The sequence below is a fragment of the Leptonychotes weddellii genome, chromosome 8 (assembly GCF_054177405.1).
Source record: "Leptonychotes weddellii isolate Sample4059 chromosome 8, ASM5417740v2, whole genome shotgun sequence".
Lineage (NCBI taxonomy): Eukaryota > Metazoa > Chordata > Mammalia > Carnivora > Phocidae > Leptonychotes > Leptonychotes weddellii.
In genome coordinates, this window is record NC_138376.1 from 254,351 (window position 1) to 272,478 (window position 18,128).

Genomic DNA, 18,128 nt, shown 5'->3' on the forward strand with positions numbered 1-18,128 from the left:
ACGGAGGCCCCTCCCCCGCCGTCTATCCTCCCGAATATCGCCTCAGATTCACTTCTCCACACGTCCTACCTTCCAGAAAGTGGTCGCTTTTCTGTTCAGAGAGTTGTTGCTATTCCTTTCTTCGATCTCCTGTTCAGTTTGTAGGTGTTCAGAATGGTTTGATCCCTATCCAGCTGAATTCCTGAGAGGAGACGAAATCCAGGTCTCCTACTCCTCCGCCATCTTGCTCCGCCCCCCTCCTCTTGGATTTTGATGGATTCCTGCCTCACATTTAGGTCTTTCATCCATTTGAGTCTATCTTTGTGTATGGTGTAAGTAAATGGTCTGGCTTCATTCTTCTGCAGGTGGCTGTCCCATTTTCCCAGCACCATTTATTAAAGAGACTGTCTTGGGGCCCCTGGGTGGCTCAGTCATTAAGTGTCTGCCTTCGGCTCAGGTCATGGTCCCAGGGTCCTGGGATCGAGCCCCACATCAGGCTCCCTGTTCAGTGAGAAGCCTGCTTCTCCCTCTCCCACTCCCCCTGCTTGTGTTACCTCTCTCTCTGTGTGTCTCTCTCTGTCAAATAAATAAGTAAAATCTTTAAAAAAAAAATAAAGAGACTGTCTTTTTTCCATTGGATATTCTTTCCTGCTTTGTTGAAGATTAGTTGACCATAGAGTTGAGCGTCATTTCTGGGGTTTCTATTCTGTTCCATTGATCTATGTGTCTGTTTTTGTGCCAGTACCATACTGTCTTGATGATGACAGCTTTGTAACAGAGCTTGAAGTCAGGCATTGTGATGCCCCAGTTTTGGTTTTCTTTTTCAACCTTCCTTTGGCTATTTGGGGTATTTTCTAGTTCCATACAAGTTTTAGGATTGTTTGTTCCAGCTCTGTGAAACATGTTGATGGTATTTTGATATGGACTGCATTGAAAGTGTAGATTGCTCTGGAAAGCATAGACATTTTCACAATATTTTTTCTTCCAGTCGATGAGCATGGAACATTTTTCCATTTCCTTGTGTCTTCCTCAATTTATTTCATAAGTGTTCTGAAGTTTCTAGAGTATAGATCCTTTGCCTCTTTGGTAGGTTTATTCCTAAGTATCCTATGGGGTTTGGAGCTATTGTAAATCGGGAATCGATTCCTTAATTTCTATTTCTTCAGTTACATTGTTAGTGTATAGAAATGCAACTGATTTCTGGGCATTGATTTTGTATCCTGCCATGTTGCTGAATTGCAGTATGAGTTCTAGTAATTTGGGGGTGGCGTCTTTGGGGTTTTCCACATAAAGGATTGTGTCATCTGTGCAGAGAGAGTTTGACTTCTTCTTTGCCTATTTGGATGCCTTTTATTTCTTTTTGTTGTCTGATTTCTGAGGCTAGGACTTCTAGTACTATGTTGAACAACAGTGGTGATAGTGGACATCCCTGCTGTGTTCCTGACCTTAGGAGAAAAGCTCTCAGTTTTTACACGTTGAGAATGACATTTGCTGTGGGCTTTTCACAGATAGCTTTTATGATACTGAGGTATGTTCCCTCTATCCCAATATTTTGAAGAGTTTTAATTAGGAAAGGATGCTGTATTTTTATCAAATGCTTTTTCTGCATCAATTGAGAGGATCATATGGTTCTTGTCTCTTCTTTTGTTAATGTGATCTATCATGTTGACAGAGGGGATTTTAATCTGACTGAGGGTAAGTAGAAAGTTTGTTCTTCTCCAAGATGTCAGCTCCTACCTGGCCCCCAACAGTGGACCTCCAGGGTGGAAGTTAACCAGGGTCTACACTCCTGGCCCTGGCACCTACTGGCTGGGTGACCTTAGCCATGTTTCTTAACCTCCGAATCTGTTTACTTCTTGATACAGTTGGAATAAGAGCATCTTGTTTGCAAGGTTGCTGTGAGATCCAGGTGATTGGGTAGCTGTGAGGCATGTAGGAAGCACTCCACACATGCTAGCTACTAACAGCCGTAGCAAGTAGCTCTGGATCATCACAAACTCCTTTGAGTGGGCCCCCCACCCATGTCCTGGCTCCCATCACACTGCTGGCTGGCACTCCTGGAGCCCAAGAAACGAATAAATGCAGAAACCACTGAATGACTGTGTCGGGGGGAAGAGCCAGGAACAAAATGGTAAATGAGAGAGTGTGGAAAAGACAGAAACAAGGGAGAAAAGGCGAGGTGTCACTAAGGAGAGGCCATCTACAGGAAGGAGGGAGGGGAGCACCAGGAGAATGAGAAATTCAGAAATGCAAACAAAGTGATTAGGAAGAGATTTGAGGAATAACAAAAACAGCTGGCTACTGTTTAGGTTACAGTAGTTGACTATCACAAAGGAAGCAAAGGAGGGGAGACTGCTCCTTGGCATGAGGTTTTGTTTGGGGCTGATGAGATGTTCTGGAGGCTGATAGTACTGGTTGCACAATAGTGAATATACTAAAAACCACTAAATTATACACTTTAAGAAGGGTCTATGTAAACTCTATCTCCAGAAAGAAAACAAAGGAATAATTAGAAATGCAGCATGGTGGTTCCATCTGGAATGTGGGCACGAGGGAGCATCTAAGATACTTGAAACATGTGCTCAGTTCTTCGTGGTCATGCCACGGGTTGACTTTCTTACTCATTAAACTGTAGAGATGTGCTTTACTCACACTTTCTTAAATGTATAAAAACATGACAAAAATTTAAAATATGTCCTATAAGGGAGAGAAGCATTGGGGAAAAAGAACAAACCAGGGCAGATAGAGAAGCAGAAATCTCTAGGAAAAAGAGATGCAACAGGATGGGAACCTGTATTAGGAGATGCTCAGGCTACCCTGCAGGCTACCCAGGCACTTTGGCCAGCCGGCCCCACCCCAAGCCCTCCCTGATGCTGGCGGTCGGCTAAGACCAGGGAGCTGCCCTATCTCTGACTTGGCCTTCTATGCCCAATGCTCCTCTTTTTTATAGAAAACATATAGTCACCTCCTCTAGGATGCTTTCCCTGATATATCCACCCAAATTCGTCCTTCACCTTATTATAGACCCTATTCCCTCACTCAGTATGCTGGTATTCCTGACCTTGAAAGCTCAGGGTCTTTGATAATGTTTCTGTGAACTCAATGATTTTAATGTGCTTGGGGCCATGCTTGCCTCCTACCTGTAAGCTTGTCAAGGCAGTGACTGGGCATGTGGACCAATCCCCCCAGCCAGACAGTTGGCTCAGCAACTTGGGCAACCAAACTGCTCTGTGAATGGGGTTGTTAGACGCAAAGGGAAAACCTCTCTCATAGATACAACATTCTGTCTCTAACAAGCTCCCTTGCAAAAAAAAAGATGCACAGAATATATGTAGTATAAATAGCTCTACAACATTCGTCTGACAAATAGATAAATGATCAACTCTAAGTAGATAGCTATTAATCTGAAAATCCATTTGAAAAATTCATGACTTTGCTGGTTCTTCCAACAAATGCATAGGGACAATGCAACACTTAGAACAGCACTCAGGACACAGAGGCATTCCATACACATGGTGCTGAAGTATTTAATCACCTCACGCCTGCATGCTTTCCACCAGCTTCCTTTATGCTCAGCCATCAGCCCAAGGCCCCAGCATACAGCTCCGTCCATCTGCCAGCACGTCCTGCTGCCCCCATGCCTTCTAGGCCACACTGACTGGGAGGGACAGGAAGGGAAGGAGCTGCTGAGGGAGGTGTGCCTGGGAAAGGACACTGGCAGGAAGAGGGGAAGAAAAAGGTGTGCCTGCTGTGACCTGACCAGTACCAGGTGAGGTTTCGGATGACAGCTTGGAACACACTGCCCTCATCCCTCCAGACCAGGGAAGGAACAAGCTATGGCCAACCAGAGCTCCCCTGGGGGCTTCCTCCTTCTGGGCTTCTGTGAACACCCAGGACTAGAAAGAATCCTCTTTGTGGTTGTCCTCACTTCCTACCTTCTGACTCAGGTGGGCAACACCCTCATCATTCTGCTGTCCGTGCAGGACCCCAGGCTCCAGTCCCCGATGTACTTTTTCCCCTCTAACCTGTTCTTCTTGGACCTCTGCTTCACCACAAGTTCCATCCCCCAGATGCTGGTCAACCTCTGGGGCCCAAAGACCATCAGCTTCCTTGGCTGCTCTGTTCAGCTCTTCATCTTTCTGTTCCTGGGGACCACTGAGTGCATCCTCCTGACAGTGATGGCCTTCAACCACTATGTGGCCATCTGCCAGTCTCTCCACTATACCACCATCATCCACCCCCGCCTGTGCTGGCAGCTGGCATCCAGGGCCTGGGTCATCAGTCTGCTGGAGTCAGTAGTCGGGATACCACCAACTCTCCAACTGCCCTTCTGTCCCCACCGGCAGGTGGATGATTTTGTGTGTGAAGTCCTAGCTCTAATCAGACTGTCCTGTGGGAACACCACCTACGATGAGATCCAGATGGCTGTTGCCAGCATCCTCATCTTGGTTTTGCCCCTCAGCCTCATCCTTGTCTCTTACTGTGCCATTGCCCGGGTAGTGCTGAGGATTAACTCTACAAAAGGGTGGAGAAAGACATTTGGGACCTGCTCCTCCCATCTTGCCATGGTCATCCTCTTGTACAGCTCAGTCATTGCTGTCTACCTCCAGTCCCAAAATTCCTATGCTCGCAAAAGGGGCAAGTTCTTTGGTCTATTATATGTTGTGGGCACTCCAGCACTTAACTCTCTCATTTACACCCTGAGGAACAAGGAGGTAAAGAGGGCCTTCATGAGGTTGCTGGGGAAGGACAGGGACACAAGGGGGAGCTGAGAACTGCTCCTGTGCTTTCCAGTCCAGAGGAGGTCCTCGTGCTTTTGGCGGGAAGCCTGTGTTCCCCATGCCTGTGCCCTCCCCCACTGTGCCATGCTGGTGGATGATAGCCATGTGTGTGCGTGCATGTGGTGTTTGTGTGTGCCTGTAAGGCAGAGACTGGAGGTGGGCTGAGGAGGGGAGCGTACCAATATGTGAAACAGGATAGATTTCAGATTGAGTATTTCTTCTTTGCTCTATTTTGTCTTTAATGGTCTTTGCCTCCACCATGATGTGCCTGAACTATGTGTCATAACAGTTTCACCCCCAGTTCTGATCCCTGCCACATCATTTTGCTTCTCCCTCCAGTTTTTCCCACTTCCGTCTGTGTGTTTTGCATTGTCCATCCATTTCATCCTCCCAAATGACAGCAGGAGAGGGGAGCTGAGGCCAGACAAGCTCTGAAACCAGACCAAGAACACACACTTTAGACCTAAGATCCAAGCCATGCAACCTCTCTTATGGTACTCAAGTGTCCCCGCACCTTAGGCTTAGGAACAGAGGAACCTCGGGAGAGAGAGGGGAGAGTCACTTGAGTGTCTGCATTTCTCACACACGCACACACCACAGGTCACCTCAGCACCGGCATTGCTTCCCAAGTGTGTCCATGGGTCACCTTGGCTCCTCCATTCCTTCCCCCGGTGTCCACGGGTCACTTGGTCCCTCCATTCCTTCCCCCAGCATCCATGGGTCACCTTGGCTCCTCCATTCCTTCCCCCGGCATCCATGGGTCATCTTGGTCCCTCCATTCCTTCCCCTGGCATCCACGGGTCACCTTGGCTCCTCCATTCCTTCCCCCAGCGTTCACAGGTCACCTTGGCTCCTCCATTCCTTCCCCTGGCATCCACGGGTCACCTTGGCTCCTCTATTCCTTCCCCCAGCACCCACGGGTCACCTCAGTCCCTCCATTCCTTCTCCCAGTGTCCACAGGTCACCTTGGCTCCACTGTTCCTTCCCCCAGCGTCTACGGGTCACCTCGGCTTCTCCATTCCTTCCCCCGGTGTCCACGGGTCACTTGGTCCCTCCATTCCTTCCCCCAGCGTCCACGGGTCACCTTGCCTCCTCCATTCCTTCCCCCGGCATCCATGGGTCGTCTTGGTCCCTCCATTCCTTCCCCCGGCATCCATGGGTCATCTTGGTCCCTCCATTCCTTCCCCTGGTATCCACAGGTCACCGCAGCTTCTCCATTCCTTCACCCAGCATCCAAGGGTCACCTAGTCCCTCCATTCCTTCTCCCGGCGTCCATGGATCACCTCGGCTCCTCTGTTCCTTCCCCCAGCACCCATGGGTCACCTCAGTCCCTCCATTCCTTCTCCCAGCGTCCACGGGTCACCTTGGCTCCACTGTTCCTTCCCCCAGCGTCTACAGGTCACCTCGGCTTCTCCATTCCTTCCCCCGGTGTCCACGGGTCACCTTGGTCCCTCCGTTCCTTCCCCCAGCATCCACGGGTCACCTTGTTCCCTCTGTTCCTTCCCCCAGCATCCACAGGTCACATTGGTCCCTCCATTCCTTCCCCCAGCGTCCACGGGTCACCTTGGTCCCTCCATTCCTTCCCCCAGCGTCCACGGCTCACCTTGGTCCCTCCGTTCCTTCCCCCAGCGTCCACGGGTCACCTTGGTCCCTCCGTTCCTTCCCCCAGCATCCACAGGTCACCTTGGTCCCTCCGTTCCTTCCCCCAGCATCCACAGGTCACATTGGTCCCTCCGTTCCTTCCCCAGAGTCCACGAGTCACCTCAGTCCATCTGTTCCTTCCCCCCGCGCCCACGTGTCACCTAGGTGCGGGCGTCTTCCTCTCCACACCCATCTCGGAGCCAGGAGCACCCCCACCTTGGGGACTGGGCAGGAACATGTCCACCAGGTGGGCTCTGGCAGCTTCTACCGGTGGAGTGTGGCACAGCACCTGGCTTCTCTTGGAGGTCATCATCAGTCCCACACTCTGCTCAGACAGATGGAAATGGTGACATTGTCATCATCGAGTATTTATGTATTGATTAGGGCACTCCAGGTACCATTTAAAGTGATTTACGCATATTGACTCATTTAATCCCTGTCACAACACCATGAAGCAGATCCTAGCTTTTTCAGATGCACAAATAAGACACAGATTTAAGCAGCAGCTTAAGGTCAGTGATTTGTCCCCAGGAGGCCGACTCAAGTCTCTGTGTTTCCACCACCCAGGTAAGAAGTCTCAGCTTCTCAGTAAACTTTGAGGAAATCATCCCCATCTAGAAATATATCTAATCCGATTTTGCATCTGAAGGAGGTTTCCTTCTGGGGAATAAGAGTTTATTGAATGCCTCAAAGCATCCCACGTGATCAAGAAACAGTATCTGCTTGGAAGAAATTTTGTTACGGCTCATGGTGTGTGTTCCTGGCTTAGATCCCCCACTAGATTTCAGACTCCTGGAAGGCAAGGGCCAAAATGTTGCAGAAAATTGGCACCCAATTAATTCTGTGAATGAATGAATGAATCTCTCCAAAGAATGCGTAGAGCTTTCTGGGAGTCCTAATTGCACACATGCTGTCTCAGCTTTTTCATGGCAATGACAACACCAAATTCTCTTTGGTGCATGCTGATGAAATAAGAAAATGGAAAAATCCTACTTTTATTCTAATCCCAACACAAAATGGCTTTGGCGGAACTTTCTCCCTGCACCAGCACACAACAGCATCCTTAACCCTGTGTTCATCCTACTCTTCCCAGCCATCATCCTTAACTCTGTGTTCATCCTACTCTTCCCAGCCATCCAGGTGTGGTAATCTTATTGTCTCCTCAGCCTCCTATTAGACTATATCCTGACCTTAATGTAGATCCCCCATCTGATATTAATATGCTAATCTCATTCCTACAAGTATTGCTAACCCTAATCCCACTTTTCAAATCACTTATGTAATTTCTTTTTCTCATGACCTCTTCCACCTTTTCTCTCACCTGCACCTGTTCTTCAGCTCTGTACACAGAGAATTATATGAAGCAGTCTAAAAGAAACTGTTTTAATGAAACCTGACCTGTTGAATAAATGGTTTAACACTCGCATCTCATTCTGAATTAATTCTACCTCTGAAGTTATCTACTCAAAACTTCAGGGGAAAATCTATGCTAACTCAGTCATAATCCTCAAAGTGTGCAGGGAAGATAGAGATGGTCAGAGACACATTTCCAGCTTAAATAACTGAGTTTGAGGCTATTAGCCTTACGAGTAAAAACTGCCAGTTATCACACCAACACAAGATGGGTTTACTCAGGAATTAAAAAAAAAAAGAATTGTAATCTGGGACAAACAAAGTGCAGCAAAACAGTAGACAAGTCCAGGAAACACAGGAGAGGCACACTTTTTTTTTTAAGGATAAAGGGGTGAGTGGAGAAGGCTGTTAGGAACTAGCAGTCCACTGCAGTAAGCCGGGGATGTGGGTTCAAAGTGTGGTGGCTCCTCACTGCCTGAGCGGCTGGAGGGGAGGGGGATGAGAAAGCTCCCTCCATCTTGCTGGAATAGTAGAGTGGTATCCACCTGCGAGGTCCCCTCCATGTCTTCCTGTCGGGCCTGCTGGTCACCAGGAGCGGTAGGGCCGACAGCTCCCTCTGCTGGCCTCCCAGCACCGTTTGTGTGAGATCTCCCATCACTCCTCACAAGGAACCCAAAGGAACAAAATACGTGAGTGCGTGGGTGTGTGGGAAACAGAGGGTTCTTCCTAGAGGTTTGAACCACCGCAGAGGGAGCAAAATTAATATGGAATATTTGCCGATGTACCGCGTGTAAAGAGCTAAACGGTCTTGAGTGATGAGGGAACAGAAAGCTACCTGAGGACAAAGCGGAAGCTGACATCCCACAATCCCCCCCACCATGGGATGTATGTGACATTCCTCAGGCACTCCTGGCTGACCTCAAGGAAAAACAAATAGCTAACTAATGAAGATCACAATCCTGCAAGACCTGAGTGTCCCTCAGTTTACAAATGTCTCAGCAATCTACAGGAACAAAGCATTTCTATCAACGGCCTAGCTTCCAGAAGAGAATGTAGATAGAATTAAATGTCCTCATAACCTGCAGCCCATGGACAGAGACTTTAAGCGGGCAGAGTGTAATGTTCCTCCAGGAATCTCTCAACTATCTTCAGGTTAATACCTTGCTAGAGGGAAAAACAACTTTAACTTGACAAAGGCAAGGCCTCCGGTTTCCTGTGAATCTTCTTTAACATACGAAAGCTTTCTCGAAACCTCCCTTTTTCTTACCTCCCCCAGCCTCACAGTATATAATCAGCCTCCCCTCCCAACCCTGGGGCAGCAGCTCTTTCTGCCCTCAGGTCCTGTCCCCGGGCCTTACCAAACCACAATTTTGCACCAGAGACCTCTCAAGAATTCCTTCTTGGTCGTCGGCCCCGAACCTCACCCCACTGAACCTCACCTATATTCCAAACCACATCAGGAGGATGGGATGCTGTGGGAGAAGGAGTTACAGCAGGGAGCGGAGTGATTAAGGAGGAAGGTAGGGATTATTTTAGGAGTGCATGCAGACTACTTAACTGGACGGAACTGGAGAAGGGATCCCTCACAAATGCTTGAAGCCTGTAAGAATTAGGTCCCACGAGGATAGGCACTTGCGTTGAAAATATTTAAAGGCCAGCATTCAAGGACTCAGGGTTTTAGCTGCCCACTCAATGTGGACACCGGCTCCCTTCTGACAGGCTCCCTGAATCCTGAGCAGACGCAAATGCACATGGCCCAGCTCCCGCTGCTTTCCTCTAGCCCCTGGTGGAGCCAGGCTCCTGTTTCTCCTAGGCAGAATTAATCACGCACCCTGGGAGGGTACCAGCGGAGGCCTCCAAAATAGGCCTCTTTGGCATATGGATTATTTTGAGCTAAGGCTGCTGAGGACCAGCCAGGCAGGAAAAGCTCTAAAAGCAGGGCAAAGTAATTCCCATTTGTGAAGGTGCCTTCCTCCCTGAGACAGGGATCTTCACACCTTCTCTCAATGGTGAAGTCATTGACTTAAATCTGCCTAACTGAACTATGCAACCCTCCTTTACCACGCCTTCCCTGACTTCCTCCCTTAACTCCACTCAACCACCCTTTCCCTGTTTGGCCTAAAGTGGTTAAGCCCCACCTGTAACCGGCCCCTTGGGTCACTCATCACTGGGTGTCCCACGTGTATGTGCGATGCAGTGTCCAAAAACGTGTTTGTCGGGGCGCCTGGGAGGCTCAGTCATGGAGCGTCTGCCTTCGGCTCGGGGCATGGTCCCAGGGTCCTGGGGTCGAGCCCCATGTCGGGCTCCCCGCTCTGCGGGGAGTCGGCTTCTCCCTCTGCCTGATGCTCTGATGTTTGTGCTCTCTGTCACTCTGACAAATAAATAAAATCTTAAAAAGCAAAACAAAAAAATGTGTTTGTCTTTCTGTTGTGAACACCTCTAGCCTTTCCTTCCCTGCTCCAGGGGGCCATATAAGGGGACACCATATTGGAGAAGTATTTTTGAAAATCACTGCTGTTTGGAGGAGTGGGGAGCCTGTCCTCTGATTTCCCTTGTTAACGGACCATGAAGTGCAAAGGAACAAAACTCCTTGCTCCAATAGCCTGAGTCCCCAGTGGCCTGAAATTACAAAGGATGGTGGGAGGGTCCACCATTGGCAGAAAAAGCTAGTGTAGGATGGCTGCTAGCCCTGAATCGCCCAGAAGTAAAGGCCCCTACTAAAAGTCTGACCGCCAGCAGGCAAGACTGGGTGATCAGGGTGGGGTGCAGACGCGCAGTGTGAGGAGGTGGGTGACCCGGCTTCTGACTAGGCAGACCAGCACAGCAGGGGATGGATCATTCTTTCCAAAGGTAGCTGCAACAGCGTACTTATCCCATCCCACATGGTTTCTTACAGTATGATGCTCGTCCCAAGAGGTGGGGTCCGTGTTTCTTCCCCTTGAACCAGGGACGGCCTGGACCAATGGGATTCGGCAGAAGTGATGCCACGGGACTTCCAAGGCTATGCCGGAAAAAGGACACCCATCAGCCTAGCTGGCTCCCCTCCCGTCTCTCCCAGGACACACCCCGTTGGATCCCAGGCCACACAGCAAGGCCACGCATAGGGCTCCACCGACAGCCACTGAAGTCTCAGCTGACAGCCACCACCCATCTTCAGACCTTCCCCATGACTCCGACCCCCAGCCCTCAAGCCTCCGGGCATCTCCCCACCATCCCGTGTGAGTTCCTGACCCACAGAAACCAGGAGAAAAAAATCGTTAGTGTCTTAGGCTACCATTTAGGGTGACAGGTTCTGCAGCAATAAATCCCAACAGGTGCGGCTTGCCGGCGGGCTCCACTCCTCGTTAGTGGTGCCACCCTGGGCAAGGGGCTCCCTGTCCCTGAGCTGCAGTCTCCATGCCAGAGCACACAGCACCTTCCTTACAGGGCTGCCCTGAGCCGCGGAGCTGAGGACCACACCAGCACCCCAGGTCGCTCTCCCACCTACCTTGTTTCTGTCCTTGAGCTGCTTCCGTAGTTACTCTGCCTTCCCGCGACGTGAAGCCCAGGGCCCAGAGGGACGCCTGCCCCAGCAGCGCTCCCACTCAGAACTCTCTCACAAAACCAACACAGCACAGCGCGCTCCGAAATGCGCTGCTAGTGACCGAGTGGGCAGAGAGGCCAACCCCACACGCAGCCCAGACCCGGGCGTGCTCCAGAGTCAGGGGACGACGCTGACGCACGCCTGTGGGTGAGTCCTGTCTGGACAGAGGCAGGGCTGGAGGACGGCTGGGTGCTGCTCTCACCACCTCCCTCCCCCCGGGGGCCTCTGCCAGCCCTCCTTCAGCTGTCTCCTGAGTCCTGCTTGCAGAGAAAATCTGGCTCACCCTGGGTCCCAGCAGGACTTCTGATCCTTTGTCTGTAATTTACACCCCACCTAAGTGCGAAGAAAGTTGGAGGCGGTAATTCTGGTCTTCTCGGTTCTACCCAGGGCGGTTCTGAAGCCAACCGTTCATTTTCCATGCTGCAGGCTTATCCACAGGCATCTCCCCCTTTCTTGGGAATGTGCCACTGTGGGAAGAGGGGAACTCATTTCTTCCAATTGGCCTGAGCCAAATAATCACAGTGGACTCAAGCACTGGTCTGGCAGTTAACCTGCATGCGCTCTCATGGAACTTCAGAAACTGGCTCCTGAACAGGATGATGGACCCACTCAACCCTTCAGCTCTTTTGCAAAAATGTGAGAATGGCTTAAGAAAAAAAAAACCAGTGCCAAAGGGAAAGAGAAAAGTCCAGCTGCAAAGAAACACTTCTCTAAGAGGACACAAAGATTTGTAAGAGTCTCAGCAAGTTTCCTTTCCCTCATTGAGCACTCAATACTTTCTTTTCTTGGATAGTAATTTCCTTCCCAGCTGCTCAGAGCTCTCAGACTTTGCAGGCTGGAAGCCCTCGCAGGCTGTCTCATGGGCTGTCTCACCCATTCTTCTTGGTTCTTGGGAGGGAGGGGGCTCACATCTGAGCAGCCACGTCCTCTGGGCTCCCAGGAAGTGCCCACCACTGTCAGAGGGCTCATGCAGCAGGACTGACTGTGGCTAGCAAGGACGAGCATACTCCATGGGCCAAGGACAGTCCGAGCACCAGTCCTTGCACCCAGCGTGACGGCAATGAGCAGGATGTCTGCTCTTACCTTCACAAATGAGGCCACGGAGAACAGAGATCAGGAACCTGTTTCCACGTGGTGGTGACCGACGCGCGGGTCGGCGGACCCAGAGCGGACCCCTCCACACTTGCAGGCACTCTATGCTGTCACTTGTCTCAGCCTAACCCTGTCCTGATTTGCCCTGCTAGGCCCTCAGTGGACCAACCCAGCCCCTCTTTCCACCCCTCCACCCCAGTGCCTTTTCTCTAACATGGAGACCCGAGTCTCCCTCCTTGGACTGAAGCCCAGTCTGTTCACAGGAAGGGACGAGCCGCTGAGTCACACTGTTCACTGGTTTATTGAGACTGGGGGAGATCCCTCCCCAAGAGACACCACGGCGTGAAGGGGATGCCTCCGTCTGTCTGTGCCAGTTGTTCACGGGGCCTTCTTGTGGTTGGGATTCTCACCAACTGTCTACTGGAAGCAGCTCCCCAAGCCTGCCCCCATTTCTTCTCCCTTAACTCCCCCCAGGAAAACACAAAACCAAAGGGAGCAGTCCTGGGAAGGAGGACTGGGAGTGTGGACCTAGTGCAGTACATGAGCACAAAGGGGGTTCAAGCAGAAAGCATGTGAGGGTGGGAACTGGGGAAGGTGCACAATGACGTGTAGGGTGGGTGCCTCTGGCTCTGTTGGGAGAATACAACGATTTTACGGTGCAAAGCTGAGAGTACCCAGGTGCCATGAGCACACACAGGGAGGACGCACGGGTAAACACGGACGTGCGCCGGTGGGGAAGGCCTCCGCTCGGCAGACAAAGGGCGCAGTGGCCATGAGAGCGCCGGAGGGAGGCGAGGACAAGCCGCACACAGGAGCACATGTGAGCACGCATGCACACGAGCACGTGTGTTGGGAAGCATGAGCACACACAGGGCGGAGGCCGGAAACTCCAGAAGGACGGAGCTGGTGGAGGGGTGAGGCGTGGGCCAGCGGAAGGAGACAGGTAGGGAGAGAGGGCGCTAGCGGGAGGGGAAGGGGCGCGGCGCACTGCGAGGGGCCGGGGAAGCTGCAGCCAGGCACCCACTAGACGGCACAGTGGCTGTAAAACAGCGAGCACACGAGAGGAAACACGCCGGATCCACAGTCCTGGGGACCCAGACGACCCCAGAGTCACAGAGGAGGCCTTCCCCCAGCCCCTCCTCCTCCCCTCGGGCCCTCACTTGTACAGCAAATGAACCCGGCTCCCGTCACAGCTGAGCCGGTCAGGGGGCTCATGGGGGCCCCTGGGCAGGCCCCCCGAGGGGTCTGGGGGCGTAGGGGGGTGGCGCCGGGGGCGGAGCTGCTGCCGAGACCGAAGCTGATGGCGCAGCTCGGAGACGCGCTCCTCTTTCTGCAGGAAGAGAGATTGGGAGAGGTTGGAAGAATGTGGGGAAGGTGGGGTGAGCGTAAGACAGGGGGACGGAGGCCAGGGTGGACAGCAGACGTGAAAACGGGGCAGCAGGAAAGATCGAGGAGAGCCAAAGAGCAGAGGGGGCAGCAGATGAAAAAGAGGGACCAGGGAAATGAGGAGTGGGGGGCCGGGGAGGGGAGAGAGGTCCCTGCGCACAGATTTGTGCCAATGCCCCTCACCCCCCACCGCCCCCGCCGCCCCCACACCTCAGCAATGATCTTCTCCAGCTCCCGGTTCTCCTTCTCCAACAGCCGGGACTTCTCTTCCTCGTTGTTGTTGGTGGATGAGCCCGTCTTCATGGTGTCCTGCGCCTCCGACTGCCACTCTCCCCGGGTGATCAGCCTGCGCATCTGGGGGCGAAGGTTTGCGGCATGAGGTGGTGGAGCCCCGACTGTCAGCGACTAGCAGGTGGTGGGTTGGAGTCGAAAAGAATGAAAATAGAGGGGCAAGCTGGGCCCCAACCAAGGGCAGGACTGGGAGAGGGTCCCAGGAAGTAGGGGTGGACTGTGGGGACAGAAGAGTGGGGGGCGCCTCACCTTCGGCACGAAGAGCACGACCAGAGTGATATAGGAGGAGAACACTATGGCAAGAGATGCGAAGGCGAAGGCTGCGTCCTGCTGGCTGGACAGGATCATGGTGACCGGGGCAGTGATGAGGCACAGGACCTGTGGGTGGACCCTGTTTGGGACCTCCAGGCTTTCCTCCCCCAGGAGAAAGCCCATGAGGACAGGTCCTGGGGGAACTTCCCATCGGAAAAGGGTCCAGACTCCAGGCCACCCTCAACTCCAGATCGGGAAGAAGCCCAAACCACATCCCACTCCAGGTCAACCCCTCCCTCAAGGGAGAGGTCCTAGGATCCTCACACACGCACAGAGTCCCCAAGCGTCAAGGGTCAGGGAGATTTGGCAGGAAGCTGACTGGGATTCCAGCCAGGGAACCACAGACAAGCCATCTAACCTCCCTGCTTCTGCTTTCTCACCTGTGTAGGGGGGCACTAATGTGTGCTTCATGGGTGGTCACGGGAAGAGAGTCCGCTTTACCCACTGGAAAGTGCTTTACAAACCAGAGGCGCTAACTTCCACCCACTGACCCAGCGCTGAATCTCCCCCGGCAGCCCTGGGGTCAGCGCCAGCCGTCCGGGGCTCACCGCCACATTGTAGATGGCCATGCCCACAGCCCGGTGGTCGTTGATCTTCTCCGTAGACACACTCTTGGTCTCGTAAGCAAGAAAGATGCCCAGCAGCAGCAACAACCCCTTGTAACCATAGAAAATGCCTGGAACGGAGCAAACGGTCACCTGGGCAACACGACCCCATGCGTCCACTCCCTCCCTACGCCCTCCACGTCCTTCACCTACTGCTGTTCCTGCTTAGAGCTCCAGTCGGCCCCTCCGACCTAGCACACCCATCTCTGTCCATCCCCCCAACATGTCCAGACCTCACCACTTCCTCCTGGGACACGGGAAGAAGACTGCTGAGAGCCAGTGTCAGCCACACAATGTTTCACCTCCTTAGCCTCCAGGCTGAGGGGAGGCTTTGCCCCTTCTGGTCACAGACCAATGTTTGGGGGCCAAAAGGGGCCTAAGCCAGGCCCTCACAGCCCTGGTCTCACCCTAGGGAGCTGACCAGACGGATGGTGTCAGGCTGTCCCCACGGGCCGCTCTGCCACCGGTCTGCCTCATCCCTGCTTTAGACCCCCAGCTCCTCAGGGAAGAAGACCAACTCTCCCCCAGCCTGCTGTCCTCGCCCCACCCCTCCCCCACACCCCACGCACCAAGCCACGTATTCATCTTCTTGGAGCTGCAGTGCTCCAGCTGGGGCAGGATGGACACATCAATATCTTCCTTTGGCTCCTCCTTGGCAAAAGTCTAGGGGAGAAATAGGGCCCCAGGGAAGACGGCGGTCACCCTCCCTGCCCCACCTCTGCTCAGTCCCTGACCCCCAACGCTACCCCCTCTTTCCCAGGCCAGGCCCACTCTGGGCTCAGGAGTGCTTTCACGAACACCTCGGAAGTGCATGTCCCCCAGCTTTCCACGATGCCTGGGACGTCTACACATCCTTCCTGGATCCCCACCACCTGGATCCCCACCTGCGCTGGGGCTCCTGACAGCTGCTGTTGTGCGGAAGGCTGGAGAGCACTCTCCACGAGTGGCTTTCCTCCTCAGACCCCAGGCAGCGCAGAGACCCTGACCTCCAGTGCCTCCCCTCAACGGCTACCTCAATGGTCCGGTGCAAAGGGTCCACGATCTGCCAGATGGCAAGAGTGATGACATCCATGCCCACCAACAAGCCCACCGTGGCGTACAGCTTCCAGGGCTCCAGGGTCTGGATGGACACAGAGCACAGGCAGGTCAGGAACCCTCTAAACCCCGAGAGCCAAGGACCTAAGGCTGAGGTTAAGAAGCAGCTCACCTTCCTCCACTCCTTCTTCTCCTCCTTCTTTGTGAAGACCGTGTGGACCCACCAGATCTTAGTGAACATGGAGCCGTAGCCCAGGCTAAAGCCCAGACCCAGGAGCCAGAGACGCGCCTACGACAGGAGAGGGAGCAGGGCAGAACTGTGTGCAACAGAGGTGCAGCCAGGAGCGGAGGGGGTGTGCAGAGGGCCAGCAAGCTTCCTCCCACCCACCTTCTCCTCTGCCAGCAGGGCCCCTTGCTGCGATCTCCTGGGGTGAATCCCTTCGGACCCCCAGTGTGTGATGTAGCACCAGACCCTTCACAACACAGCTCCTGCCATCCCCCCAGGCTCCTCGGCCCTTTTCTCCCCCAGGCTCCAGCCACACGAACCATCTATGTCCCTGCAGGCCACATGAGTGACCACCCTAATTCCTCCAGCTGAGGAAAGCCCACGCATCTTTTGATATTCCAGTGCCGGTCCAGCTACCTCCTGAGCAGCTCCCTCTTTGCTCCCACAGCACTTTGTGCAGAGACCTCTCATGCTGCCCCGCAGCTTAGCGCCCCCCCCACCCGCCCTCTGGTTTCACAGGGGACCTACAGCCTCTGGGGAAGTGTGCTTGTGTGTGCAAAGGCCATATGCAAGCTGCATGGTCAGGACAGGGCACAGGAAGGAGGAGTACGGACGGGCAGGGACGGGGGCCTGTTTCCTACCAGCAGAACAGAACTGCACAAATATGGCTACTGAAGCCAGCCTTTCCCACAGCCCCAAGACCTCCCACACCCCAAACACCAAGCACACACCTCCTTCCTGCCCCCAGCCCCCTGCTGTCAGGTCAGGTCTCTACCTCGGTCTTTCCCCGCCTCCCCCTGGGAGCGCAGTTCCTGGGCTCAGCCCCCACAGCACAGACAAGCTGCCAGGGTTGGAGGGTTCTTTGTGCAGACCCCTTCCTGCACTCTCAGAGCCTCCCCCTTCTCTGCGAGGCATGCCATGGCAACCTTGGAACTGGCTAGAGCCACACAGTGAAAAGGTCTGGAGGTCAGGAAGAAGGGACGCAGGCAGGCAGAGACCAGGGGGAGCAGGGACAGCGGAAGAAAGGCCAGGCACTGTGCCTCCAGGAGCGGCTCCAGGGCAGGGCGAGCCACGTCCCATGGGGAGTCTGCCCACCTCCTGCTCACCTGGCAGACGAAGGGGAACTGGCTTCTCCCGATGTGGTAACCATCCAGCCCAAGGGGGAAGACGGCAGCCAGCGCCAGGGAGCAGCCCACAGCCGTCAGATTGTTCAAGTTGGGCTGGGAGTTCTGGATATAACTAGGGCAGAGGCGGGAGAGGAGGAGGGAGAGGAGGAGAATTAACCTCTTCTTCAGGGAGCCTGGCTCTTCAGAGCCACCAGGGCCTGGCCCAGCCTGCAGCCTTGGGCAACGGCAGAGTGCCTGGCGCAGCCTGGGCCAGGGGCGGGCGGTGCGTGCAGAGGTACACACACGGTGTACAGCCCTCACTATTACCCCAAGAACTTTTAGTTTTCGGTTAGCTGCTCTGGAGCTGGAATAGGACGTGGGTCTGGTTTCCCCCTTTGGTGGTCACGGTCCCTGGGAAAGCATAGGTCAGAGTGGACACCTCGACCCCCCACGACCTCAGCAGTTGCACAGGTCTCATCTCAGTCCCTGCCAGGGGCATGCTCACTGTCTTCGAGGGGCAGACAGGGGAGGACAGTGACAGAAAAGAAACTTACCGGACATGAGAGTTGTAGATATTAAACGACAGACAGACCACAGCCAGGACAATGCCCAGGCTGGAGAGCACAGAGACCGAGATGAAGAGTTTCTGGGACATGAAGCGAAATGTCTTGATGACCAGGGTCTGGTCAGCCGGGGGGGCCCCTCCTGCATGGCATTAGGGGTAAGGGGAGCTCTGGT

General features: G+C 53.6%; 2 protein-coding genes across 3 annotated transcripts; one reads left to right on the plus strand and one right to left on the minus strand.

Annotated features, from left to right (window-relative positions):
• Positions 1 to 3,815: 3,815 nt before the first annotated feature.
• LOC102743877 (olfactory receptor 2H1-like) lies at positions 3,816 to 4,751 on the plus strand. Its single transcript, XM_006748749.2, has one exon. It carries the CDS (start codon positions 3,816 to 3,818, stop codon positions 4,749 to 4,751), a length of 936 nt encoding a protein of 311 aa, XP_006748812.2.
• A 7,960-nt stretch (positions 4,752 to 12,711) lies between these two features.
• GABBR1 (gamma-aminobutyric acid type B receptor subunit 1) lies at positions 12,712 to 18,128 on the minus strand. 2 transcript variants are annotated; one of them, XM_081827588.1, is made up of 9 exons: positions 17,945 to 18,128; positions 17,391 to 17,523; positions 16,231 to 16,347; positions 16,036 to 16,143; positions 15,593 to 15,686; positions 14,967 to 15,094; positions 14,356 to 14,484; positions 14,026 to 14,220; positions 12,712 to 13,759 (listed from the first exon to the last, which is right to left on the minus strand). In XM_081827588.1, exons 1-9 carry the CDS (start codon positions 18,043 to 18,045, stop codon positions 13,586 to 13,588), a joined length of 1,179 nt encoding a protein of 392 aa, XP_081683714.1. In that variant the 5' UTR covers positions 18,046 to 18,128; the 3' UTR covers positions 12,712 to 13,585. The 2 variants fall into 2 exon arrangements, with proteins under 2 accessions (XP_081683714.1, XP_081683715.1); XM_081827589.1 differs by having other exon boundaries at positions 14,026 to 14,169; positions 17,945 to 18,127.